Below are 13,520 nucleotides of genomic sequence, written 5' to 3'. Positions count from 1 at the left end.
ATCTTATTAGATCTTATCAAAGAAGAGATTCTTCTTCTTTGCTAGTTGTTAATATTCTGCTCTGCTAGGGATAATGACGGGGAACAGATAATCCTCCCTTTTCCACTGCTTGTATGGTGATGCTACATCCCATTTAGTACCTATGCTGTTCTGGATATGCTTACTATGTACCTTGATTCTCAAGTAATGCAATGAAAATCGTATATTAAAACATAATTTAAAAATAAAGAAGGATGGGCTCTAGAGTGTAATTGGGAAGGTTTATGCATGTACAAGTACTGGGTCCCAATCCCAGCCTGGTCTATAACCTCTGCAAGATCCTGTGTGGATATGGTTTAGGCTTGTGTGAGACAAACTTGAGAAATACCTAGGCAGGATCTCTCATGCCAGGGGCAAACCCAAGGCTCCATGACCGAAAGAATTCATTGAATTTTTTTGAAGAAAAGAAAAATTAATAGCTGTTTCCATGTTGAATTATATCATGTTGATGCAGTTGGACCACTGACTATTGCTCTGCTTTGAAAATATTTGATAAATATGAACTGTTCTGATTTGTCATTTAACATTTGGTATTGGACTCTCAATTATCTGTTGTGTTCTGTGGACAATGTTGTCTGTTTTGTGTGAATATTATTCTATTTAAGTATTTTGTAGATTTTTGTGTGGCTCTACCGAGGTCTTACCAATCCTGTGTTCAAAACACAATTGGCAAATTGCTGCAACTGAACCCTAAACCCAAATCTGAACTAGAACCCAAACTGACAACTTAATTTGGCAAAGCCTTGTTATACTTAAGATTTGTGAGCTATGAGATGAGATATAATTGTTCATGGTTGCAAGGTTTGTCAGCATGTTTGGAAAATATCATATGTACTGCAAAGTCTTGATTCTGTCCTGATGTTGAATGGTATCAACATGCTGACATTCTTTGAATGCCTTAATCAGAAAAAATGCCTTTGAGCTTCTTGAATTATCTATAAAAATAGAGTCTATGGCTTTCTGGGCCCCAGCACATGTATCCTTTTTTGCTACTTCATGTGGCTCTCTGTAGCTGTCTCTTATGTTATTTTTGGATTGCAGCTGTTGTGGCATTTGTAGTTACAAATGCTCTTGATAAGTTAGTGTATGTTTGGGCCATCAATCTCACTTTTGTCTTCATCTGTTTTAGTAAAGTTAGTTTTATGGGTCAATTGCATACCAGTTTGGATCCCATTACCATATACGTTTGCAATATGGCAGCAGTTAATAGTTTTAGGATTTTGCACATCAGGTTGTTCAAGCTATACCAAAGAATATTGAAGTTTTGTTACTTCTAAGGACATGGGCAAGCAAATTGATGATTTTTCCGAATGAGCACTGCCACTAGCAGAGAACAATTCAATATGCTAAAATAAAAGTAAACAACGGTTGCTGAAAACAGCATGTAAATGGGTTCAAACCTGAGGTTGAATGTGGGACAAACAGATCACATGATTTAATTTTCCAGTACAATGTAGAACCAAACAGAAAACTTACACCTTATCAAAATTGGTCTAGTTGTTGGCCTATGCAATACTTTTACTGCAGTTTTCAAGACATATTTTGCTACAGTTTGGTTTAAAGTATTTTTTTGAATGATGGGATGAGGTACAATGATGATTTTTGAATCATTAACATGTTAATTTTATCTTTGCATGGGTGATTTTCAGGGTAAATTAAAACGGGCCTGTGATCTATTGCATCAATGTGAGGCTATGATTGACCGGTTAGGATTATTCTCCTCAAATGAGGAAAAAGAGGACATCAGTACAGCAGATCTTAAATACTTGCTGGTAGATTTTGAATTTCACGAACTGTACACTTATTGATCGTGCAACATTTGCTTTAGTGCTATAGAAATGTCCTTTTCTTTTCTGAAGTATGGTTGTATTTTTTTAATAATTTTTCAAATACCATGAAATTGTTTACACTGGTGAAAATGCCAATGCAATCTTTTACGTTGGTATTCAAAATGGTTGAATCATTATTGTCTTATAATCTGCTGGAGGAGACATTGTTTGTACTTCAGCTTGATTGCTTTACTTGTTTTGCTTTCTAAATTTAGCTTTGATGTTACCATTTTTTGATAAAAACTTATTGTATTTAAAATTAAATATGCATTTATTTGTTTGTGCTTTCTATATTTAGATGTCACGTTGCCATATTTTGATTAAAAAAATATTTTTATATACTAATAAGAAATCTGGTTCTGTGAAGACAGAAGTGAGTACCATTGTCACCTCAACCAAAAGTTTCCTCAAAAAATGATTGACATTGCATTTTAGGAATTAACATGATAAACATAAATTTCGAGTAAACTCAAAATATTCAAATAGGAGTTCAATGAGTAATTTAAAAAAAAATTCTGTATCTCTGCTTTTGCCACATTAGCTAGCAAGTTAGATTTACAAGGATTGGGAGTTTGAGCTTTCTAAGAATGAGTGTTTGGTGGTTTGAAATTTAGAAATAGGGCTTTTGTAATGTCCCCTTTTTCTGGGACATTATAATTATGTGTGGCCAACTCACTTCGCCTAGGTTTTGGGGGCGAAAAGGTTCTTTACGTGGTTCAGTTTGAGATTTGGCCTAGACATTTCCAATTCCAGAACCATCAGAGCAATTTTGGTAGGTTGTCCAGATGCTTACTATTTTTAGTAAGTAATCAGAGCTCAGTATTTTCGGTACCTCAATGCTGGGTTGGAAGCGTCTCGCTGAGAGCTTTCCAACGAGCTATTGCACATGCTTATCAGAGTTCATTTGGTTAGTTATTTTTAATGCCTGATGACTACATGGTTTATTTACTAAGTGACTATTAAAGTTCATTTAACTTGTCACTTTATTTAAAAAGGCACTATGTTCACTTAAGTGACTAAAGGACAAAAAAGGTGCTTTATCCCACATTGCTTGAATGAGTGTGCATCACATTGGGAAAAGTAATAAAGGTGCAACAAGCTTCACATGTGAGGATATATAAAGATTATAATATTCAAAGCAAATATTAATCTGGGAGTTGGAAACAGTTACTAGTTATTTTTTCTAAGACACAAACCCTTGAAGAAGCATTTGAAGGTTGGACGACCCTTGAAGAAGCATTTGAAGGTTGGACACAAACCTAGCCTTCTTACAGGTTTCATCTACATTGCCAATCTAACTGTCATTTTTGTATAATAAGATTGGATTTTTTGAATTGTTGCATGTTATTGTATTGCTGTTGTATAATACAATAACGCATTTTGGTTATTTGTGTTAATTCCTGGTTTATATGTACTTGTTGAATATTGGTGAAATAAAAACATAGTTTTTTGAATTTCCTTCTATGCAAATCTAGGGGTTACAAGTTGGATTAAGTTCTGAAATTTATATTGAATATTGGTTTTGGGTTTGGGTTTAAACCTACACTTTAATATCACGGGTTTTTGGGAAAATAGTGGGAAGGGGATACCATAGTGGTATCAGAGCCAAGAATCTTGCCATCCTGTGGAATCACGAAACACACATAAATTTATGAAAACAACATCTTAGCATTTCTGGTTGCTTTGAATGTGACTGGTCGCTTCGAGGATGAAAACCCTTGAAGCAAATAAGAGATTTGGACGTAGCCCCAACTTCTCTTTTGATCATACATTTGTTGGAGAGATTTAATGGAGATTTTGTATTAAGGAAAGCATGTCTTGTTTTTGGAAGTAAGTATGAACTGATAGCTGCTCATTTTACTAGTTTTAGATTGTTCATTTTGAAGTTCAGATTTTACCAGGTGGTCGAGTTTGGAGGGAAGTTTAAATACAGGATTATTCAAACCATGAAATTTCATATCAGTACCTAACGTGGATAAGGCTCCCTAGTTTTTCAACATTACCAGGCTTTTTCCTAGGCGACAGTAAATAAATTAAGATTAACGTTGTTTGGAAGGACGAAATGGTCGGGTTGGAAACCACGACAGCTCAATGAGGGCGTCGGGGTCTCTTGAATAACCTAGCAAATCATACGCGGGTTAGCATACACAATTGGGTGTTAAATCAGTCGAAGGAATAGTGGGATTGTGCAGACACACAGAGTACATTGACGTGGAGTTTAGTTGATGTTACACCCAGCAGCCGCTGGTGGGAGAAAATACATTCAAAGACATTGCAAGTCGCAGACATTGGCACTTGTAATGTAACAAGGTATTCACGACAGGACAAAGAAAAAATGTTAACCTCAGTTCGTGGAACCTGTAACTATTCCTGTCAGCGGAAATTGCTCTTGGAGAAGGAAGCACACTAGGTTGAGTTTGTCAAGTTGGCGTCCAGAGGATGGGTTGATTGAAGGGACTACGAATAGTAGGGTTAAGTTGATGTGAGCCGCCTTCAGCATGCTCCAGCAGTGGAAACAGTCGGGTATTGTATTTTGAAGTGGTGGAAACTATCGGGTGTGTTTTTGTTGTTCAACGTGAGCCGCTAGGGTCTGTTTCATATATGCATGGGTTCAGAATCAGAAGTTAATCGCTTCATGTGCAGGTTTTAATCATTTTTATCAGTTTTGAAATTCCAACTCCTCCAACAGTAAGGAAAACGGGTCTGTTTCCATCCCATTTCACATTTCGAATTTTATTTACATGGATGATTAAAATCAATCGAAATTTGTTGTTTCCAGTTTTGTATGATTTGGTTTATTTTATGACTGGTAATGAGAAGACATTGAATGGTGTCCAATTCGAAATCACAAAATAAACATGCTTGGTTATTGTTATCACATTTTCGGATTTTACCTTATGTGAACAGTGAGCTTGACTGTTATTGTTAATTTATATGTTAAATGTAAAACTCTCATAAATAATTTTCAAAGCATCAAATCAGTTTGGGAATCCCTTGGTTATGTTCAAAACCTGAAAATATCTATACAATGGTTAACATTACTCTAGTGGGGCTGTGAATTGTTTGACAAATCACAATTTTATTGTTTAGTTTCCCTATTGATATAGTTGCTTCAGAATAGTACAGTGGTAACAAGGAATACTCAGGCTGCTCATGAACTGTTCGATTTAATGTCAAATACTAAACATTGAGCATCTCTGAAGAAATTTTAGGGTCAGAACATTGAGCTGCTTGCATAAAAAATTGAACAGAATAATTGCTGTAAGCGGTAAATTTATTAACAGGGACAGTAAAGTGAGTCAAATCCGAGCAATATCTCCTCCAACTCACGACAACTGTACACCTTGTTGGAGTTTGGATGTCGGGTATATGAATAGACGCAGGCATTACTACCCCAGTCGGAAGTCTAAGCACGGGGTTTTCACGTTTTGTTGAGACTGAGAGTCTACTACCATCCATATGTAGTAGCAACTTGGGCGGATTGGAGGCTTTTCCTTCTCTCTTCACGTCCATAGTAGTACAAGAGTTTGTAACAGGTTATCAGAGAAGTGCATACATGGTCGGCTTTGGAGTAGACTTGGCATTATCACCAACAGTGGCTAGTCGGGGGAAGGGTGCGAGCTGGAAGTGATATCACTAGGCGTCATCAGCTCTGAACAAATTTCCTCATCATTCACGAAGGTATATTCATATTGTTTACGAAGTGTTTGATGAAATTACCCTGAGACCTAGTTCAAAAATTTTACTCCAGACCAACAAAGAATATTATAGCAACCCAGAATTCAAGCTGGGATCATTACAGTGGTGTGTGTTAATCTACAGCAATGCATTACCTCTCAAAGTAGTAGTTGTATCAAAAGGGTGTTCCTATAGCGGCAAAAACCAAAACAATGGGGGCATTGAATCAAAAGGATTTTCAACTCGATATTAAAATTGAATCAAGGAGATTGTATGATAATTATAACAAATTCCCGTGAAAGCTTCAAAAAGAATTTCCTTTCATTGATTACGTGGACTTTCAACTAGGGCTGCAAAACAAGACGGATACGATAAGAAATAAATGCTATGATTTGGCTCGAGATCTCCCTACAGAGGACAGGTACTGAAATTTACATAAGGAAGCCATTGATCAACTTGATAATAGTACTAAAAGGAAAGAGGAACAAGAGGTTCCTATAGTATCTAGAAGCCTCTATGATGAATTCCCAGTAGTTAGTGACCATCATACAGCTGACCTTATGGGTGGCAAAAATCAGACCTTAGAAAATGAATCAGAAAATTCATTTGATGACGATGAATCCCAAGATCATGATGTGGATGGACACGTAGCCATGTTGGAAGTGGAAGAGTGTGAAGATATTGCTATATCAGCAGCTTCTACCTTGTCAGTTGAGCCATCCTATGAGGTGCATAGCAACAAAACCCTAGATATTGAGGAGTGCCTAGATGATAGCATACCCGATGCTGCTTATCATATGGCGAGTGACATTAATTCAACCTCATATCACAGTGCGGATGACAAATTGGAAGATTTTTGTGGAATTGTTTCGTCACAAGGGGATCATCATTTAGCAAGCCAATTGAAGGTTAATGATAGGATGGTTGCCACAACCGTTAAGCATTTTGATGTTGTTCGTCAAATGTTGGCCACCTATGGTTGGAGTACTCCTTTGACAGATGAGCATGGTGATAGTGTTTTTTTCCCTTGCAGAGATATATGCACTCCTAGAAGCGATTGGAATGATGAAACAAAATTACCTACAACTACTTGCAGATAGAGATTTTCTTCTCGAGTGGGATCGCATTTGTTATGTTGCATTGCAAGGAAATGAGGAGAAGGTTGATAAGCTCACTCATGAGCTTGAGGTGACTATGGACTCTTTGCAGAGTGCCCGGTTAGCCCTTTAAGAGTCACAATTACAGATTGAGAAGCTTACAGAGGAGTTGAGTTTGGCACAGTCTCCACCCACTGCAAATATAGTACAGTTACATACAGAGGCAGTTGATAAGAATTTTATATCCATGGGTTGTAGTAGGGATGTGGTTACATCTATCATATGTAATTCAGCTGGGACGGGTACCTTGGTGGAGAACAGTAGAGAACCACTAGTTGTATCGAGTTCTCTTGAGGTTAGTGCCGTGACAGTTGATATAGGACAATTTACTGGCAGCTCTTGTGTCACAATGGTGGATTCTCTTAAGAGTTGTGTGGTAGTACACGACGCTACTCCATCATCCACACGGGGCATTCATAGAGTGTCATCTGGTTGGGAGTATAGCTCTCATGTTGATTTGTTTCCATCTCCTGGAAGCAAATCTGTCACTTCATTCCATGTAGCTGATTTTGGATGCTGACTTGTTGATTTTCAGAGTGAGAGGGATTAGTTGTTTGATTCAAGTGTTTTTAGTGATGAGCCATTGAGAGAGGTTGGAGCATTTTACTGTGAATACACAGTGAGGAGTGTTCATCATTTTTCTTTTGATCCACGCACGAAGGACTTGATGATGCATTGATGTGGGTTGGTTCCAGAATTATATCATCCTTTGTGGGATGGGTATTCACCATCTTCGGAAGGTGGGATTAGCAGATGCAAGCATCCAACTCAGCTCTTTGTGGGTAATTACTTGCAAGGAAAGCTTTCGGTTATACATCATGCTGATATGTATCCAACATGGTTTGCTACTTCTATGTCACAAAGTTCTCTTATGGGTACAGGGTTACAGGACGACTATGGTGTTAGTTGGCATGATGGTTTGGTTAGTTATCACATCCATGGGAGTTTAGCGGGAGATGTAGAGGTATTTTTACCCCTATATGGCGAATTGAGGTGGGGTTCGATTGTTTTGGGATCTAGGTGGCGACAGGTTTGACACGATGTATTGGTTGATTGGGGATCCAAGCATTAATAGTATCTTATATCTAGTGGAGTATGCTGTGACTATGATCTGTGTGTTTCAGCCTTTTGACATATCAAAGATCCAGAGATCAGGACTACTTCGTTTTCACCTGGGTGATATAGTGATTGAGATAGATTGGCCGGATCTATCATAGTCATCGATACAAATATTACAGGAGTGGTACAGTGGTACAATGATACAGATGTTATAGGAACTGGTCAATGCTATTTCAAACAGTGCACGAGTTCTCACTTGGGATCCGGGTGCAGCATCCCCATGTATTGCTTTTTATCAGGGAGCTTGTTGGAGACTTTGGTTGCTATCATCTTGGGGTGGATATTAGTACATTGTTGAGCTCCCATCTTCACTTGACAGTAGAGACTCACAGGGTCACTCATGGAGGGAGGCTTTCATCCTGACTGAGAGTATGGGCACATAGGGCAGTAGCACATGGCAATTGGTGTCCCTTTATGGGGAGGCTTGGGATCCTGGCATTCAGTTATTTGGCACGTTGATTTCTATTGTACTATTTCACCATTTTGAGTTTGGGAAGATGTATGTTGGGGTGTATCGATTGAGGAGTAGAACCTCATTCTCGAGGCGAGTATGGGATATTGGCATTTGATTTTTGCAGGTATGAGTAGATTGCTTGAGGGCAAGCAATCTTTGAGAGGGGAGGCTTTGTAATGTCCCCTTTTTTTGGGACATTATAATTATGTGTGGCCAGCTCACTTCGCTTAGGTTTTGGGGGTGAAAAGGTTCTTTACGTGGTTCAGTTCAAGATTTGGCCTAGACATTTCCAGTTCCAAACCCATCAGAGCAGTTTTGGCAGGTTGTCCAGATGCTTACTATTTTTTAGTAAGTAATCAGAGCTTAGTATTTTTGGTACCTTAGTGCTGGGTTGGAAGCGTCTCGCCGAGAGCTTTCCAATGAGCTATTGCACATGCTTATCAAAGTTCATTTGGTTAGTTATTTTAATGCCTGATGATTACATGGTTTATTTACTTAGTGACTATTAAAGTTCATTTAACTTGTCACTTTATTAAAAAAGGTACTATGTTCACTTAAGTGACTAAAGGACAAAAAGGGTGCTTTATCCCACATTGCTTGAATGAGCGTGCATCACATTGGGAAAAGTAATAAAGGTACAACAAGCGTCACATGTGAGGGTTATGAAGATTATAATATTCGAAGCAAATATTAATCTGGGAGTTGGAAACAGTTGCTGGTTATTTCTTCTAGGACGCAAACCCTTGAAGAAGCATTTGAAGGTTGGACACAAACCTAGCCTTCTTACAGGTTTCATCTACATTGCCAATCTGATTGTCATTTCTATATTATAAGATTGGATTACTTGAATTGTTGCATGTTATTGTATTGCTGTTGTATAATACAATAACGCATTTTGGTTATTTGTGTTAATTCCTAGTTTATATATGTACTTGCTGAATATTGGTGAAATAAAAACAAAGTTTTCTGAGTTTCCTTATATGCAAATCTGGGGGTTACAAGTTGGATTAAGTTCTGAAATTTATATTGAATACTGGTTTTTTGTTCGGGTTTAAACGTGCGCTTCAATATCACGGGTTTTTGGGAAAATATCCGGAAGGGGATACTACAGCTTTTTGGGTTGGTAATATTGAAAAGCTAAGGAGCTACTACTGATGCAGAGGCACAGAGCCCAGTAGATTGTAATGTCCCCTTTTTGTGATATTCTTGATCTTTTCTCCTAAAACAACAGTTCCAACTTAAGATGAGAGTTGCACGCGAGAAAATTTATTATAAGGTTCAACTTATAATTCTATGAATAATTCAGAAGAGTTCTTATCTTGATTCTCTACAATAGTACTTCAAACTGGCTTGTCTAAGATCAATAATACTCAGATCAGTTGAGTAAATCATAGCACAATACTCAATTGATCAATTCATGAATTTTCTAATAATACTCTGTATCCTGTCCTTAACAGCGACGAAACCAAGGACCCCATCCCTTGTTTGTTAATCCCTCTAAACCTTTGCCTACCCCATGGGCCTAGACCTTGTCTGGTTTGCAAGTACTGGCTAGAATTTGAAACCGATATATTGATATGCTTGCGAGATTATTGCTGATTGCTTGATTTCTAGTTATTGTAATTTCTTGAAGGATTGATGGGTGGATGGTTAAATAATACTTGAAAGAGTTGATGCTTAAATGATTGATATTTGAATGATTTGATGTTAGAATGGTTCATGCCGGAATGGTTGATGTTTGAATGATGGATATTTGTATGATCAATTGATTGTTTGCTTGCTGGTTTGTTTGTTTGATTTTTGTATTCTCAGTTGATGATTGATGGATGATCGAATGATTTGCATTGGTAGATTTAGGAGTGATGATTTAATGATTTCTGAATTCATAAGAGTGATTGATTTCTTGATAAATTGCTGAGTGATGATGTATTTAAAGTGTCAATACCTTTCACAAGAATTAAGTGACCACCCTTTGTAAGAATTGAGTCACCACCTTTTATTGTTGTCTTTGAGAATAATAATTTTGTTTCCAATTTGATTCCTTTATTCGCGACTTATGATTTATTAGTTCTTTGCTTTACGATCCACTCCCAAGTGAGAAAAATTATCTCACTTTAATATCTTATTTTTGAGGGAGCCACAACTTTCATGGTTTCTGCCCTTTGAAAGAGACAATTATTTACCCGTTATTGCTGTCTTTTGAGAATAATTACTTATTTCCTAATTGATCAATTGCTTCCTTCCTTGATTATTGATGGATGAATGATCCTTGAATGTCCTCAAATTAAATCATCTCCCTTTTATATATCATGTTTGAGGTTGTCAGGACTCTTCATTTCACACCTTACCATTCATTAAACTTAATTGTATTTTAATTATAATATATTTTTATTTATTATCATTATTTATTATTAAGTCCCATTTAAGAAGGGGACATCAAAAATAAATTGGTGTTACTTACCCATGTATGCCTTGGCGAAGGATTTATGACGAGTGCAATGGGATTTTGTATTTTAAGTCTTTAGAAAGGTCTAAAACCGAAACTTGTAGAACAAAGTGTGTAACTGGTTACTGATCATTTGCTTTAGTTGTACAATTATCTCTTGATATTCTGTCTTGTGCTTGCCCATGATGCATTTTAAAGATTTGATTGCACTAGTAAGATAGAGTATGCAATATTTAAGAACGTCATACTTTTGGTTTGTGACTTTCAGCTTGTGCTTTTTGAAGAAAAGTGCCATTTTTTGATTTCATTATTTATTAATTCTGTGGGATAACTTTTTGTTTTTGTTTTGGAGAAGCAATGTGACCTTCACTTCTTGTCATATCAGCTGGATTACATCATTCTTCTGGTCCATTTTTGTGACTCAGTATCAAGGTCCCTTTGATAGCTGCTGATATTTGTTTAAATAAGTAGACTAATTAGGCCAACATTGTGACAGTACCAAGAGTCTAAGACTGATCTGCATTTGAATCTGATGGTTCATGTAGGATTTAGTCCTTGCAACTATTTGAAATATTAATATTAGCTTGCCACCAACAGCTTTGATAGATCCTCCAAGAGTATTTTCATACTTGGATGGTAGGGGACAGTCTTATTTGAATGGTTCCAGTTATGGTGGTTACATAGTGGCTGATAGCACCGGAAATTCTCGTTTTACATAAAAATTGGAGAGCGACATTCTTTTTCTCCTTGTGTCTGTCCAAGTGGTTCATTTCATTTTTTATTGTTTTTTGAGTGGCAAAGATCGCTTCACACTTATCACTTTACTGCTATTAGTGTTAGTTGATATTAGAGTCCCCTTGATATATTTTGATCAGACAGTGATATGCTTTTTTCTTCTTCTTTTTGGGCCGAAATTTGAATGAAAATAAATGGAAACAGATCTAGTCCATAATATTGGGCGCTCTGTTTTTGGGTCTACAGATGGTTTATAGGAGAGTTCCCAAACTTGCTGTGAGTTGGGCGAGTTGGCGAGTAGAGTCAACTCTGCTGAGTTTTGACAACCCGGCTGCGCAAGTCACTGAGTTTTGAGGCATGACTCGCCCAACTCGCCGAGTCTGTGCATGCGTAACTCAACCAGATCTGAGCATACGCTCGTAAGTTTACCCTGCAATCAACACTTAGCTCAGGCGGTGGGAGGACTTATACAAATATAACATTCAAGTATAAGTTATACTTTAAATTATATTTGTATAAATACTGTCTGGATGTTTGAGATAGGTTTTAGTTTCATACGAGTTAAGATGCGAAATCTAAATTTTGGGGTTTTCCAAAAAATTCAAGACTTAGCCAAATTCCAAGATTCAACACGCTTTCAACACTCTAATCCCCCATAACCTATTTTGGCTTTCTAAGGTCAAACTGAAGCTAGAACAAGGATCATCTAAAGGTTTTAAGTTTTTAACTCATTTCATCCAAAATCCCTTCGGTTTCAATTCCATATTCCTGACAGACTTAGCTACACTTTACACTTTTTGTATGTGGTGGATTTATCATTTATGCTCCTTGTTTATGTATGTGATGACAAATAAGCTTCTACTTGATGATGCTATAGTGTCTTTATCAATAAAGTGTGCATGAAACAAGTTTTAAATTGTTAAAATTCTCTAAATTTCAAGGGTTTTTTCATTTTGCCTAGTCATAGTTGATTCGTTGCCGAGTCAAAGCTAAGTCATGGGTCGAGTCGGACTTGCCAGGTCCAATTTTGGGAACCATGGTTTATGGTATTTGAGACTTCCCTATACTAAACAATTCTCGGAAACACTAAATAAGTCTGAAAACTGTCTCAGTCAATATCAGACAGAAATTTGCAAGAACTTATTTAAACAGGAATCCGATTTCAGATTTGGCCAGAAACTCATATCCAAACATATAAATGAAAATTGTAAATATTTTTGCAGAGGTTTCTGTTTCTGCAATCTAGGATGAACTCAACTTCCTATTGAGTAAGATTTGGAATATCATAGTGATTTTCTGAAGACAAATGCTTCAGGGGAACTTAAGAATAAATGATCTTGGGCTGGGTGCATGCTAGAGAAGTTGAGGTACCCGAGCAATCTTTTTGATGTTCACCCTTTGTGATACGACCAGCTCCAAAATAGTTTGCATGCCTGTCTATAAGATGATCTCTCTGTTAACCATGCCAATCTGCTATCTCTGGCTTTGCAGGCCCAATCTTCTATTGAAATCCACAGTAGATATGAGTCTCTAACCTTTGATGCCTACTTTGGCTTTACAGGTGTAAAGATACATTGCAGAGTGAGGAACTTCTCAAGCACTGTGGGGTATCAGATTAATATTTCTTGTCAACCAATGACCTTTATCTCGCTGAGGCTGACTGGCTTTTAATCAAATTGGGGTAATGACATACAAATGAGATGCACATACCCTACCCCTGCAGTATTTAAACTTGTGTCCTTTATTTCAAGAGTAAACGTTCTCTTCCATTACCAACTTAGGAAAGTATTGTCAAGATTTAATTGTCAGTACTTCGCATTCACATTTTCAGGTAGCCTCTTCATATTTTGCATATCATGCAAGAAGTTCTAGACTTCTAGACTGATGATTGAGTAGCTTTGTTTAACACTGTTCAATTTCATGCTGTTCTATAATACCGCATTTTCCGGTTGCAATTCCAGTTATATGATTCATTTAGGTAATGTTAAGGTCGGTTTTTCAATTGGTTTTATCAAAAAATGGCAGTGGCATATATATCATTAGATCTCTGCTAGAGGTTAGGT

General features: G+C 37.1%; 1 protein-coding gene across 2 annotated transcripts in view; it reads left to right on the top strand.

Moving 5' to 3' along the window:
* TAP46 (2A phosphatase associated protein of 46 kD) overlaps positions 1-13,520 on the top strand; it is a 164,517-nt gene that overhangs the window by 29,814 nt on the left and 121,183 nt on the right. The window contains exon 2 of one of the 2 annotated variants that reach the window (XM_089828600.1): positions 1,689-1,811. The exons of the other annotated variant lie outside the window; for it this stretch is intronic. Within the exon in view, the coding sequence (XP_089684726.1) occupies positions 1,689-1,811 (123 nt within the window). The remainder of the gene's footprint in view (positions 1-1,688; positions 1,812-13,520) is intronic. 2 annotated transcript variants of the gene reach the window in all.

This window comes from Cupressus sempervirens, chromosome 1 (assembly GCF_028749045.1).
Source record: "Cupressus sempervirens isolate cs-2001-9-10 chromosome 1, ASM2874904v1, whole genome shotgun sequence".
Lineage (NCBI taxonomy): Eukaryota > Viridiplantae > Streptophyta > Pinopsida > Cupressales > Cupressaceae > Cupressus > Cupressus sempervirens.
The sequence above is the reverse complement of the archived record's forward strand: the minus strand, read 5'-3'. Positions and strand labels throughout refer to the sequence as shown.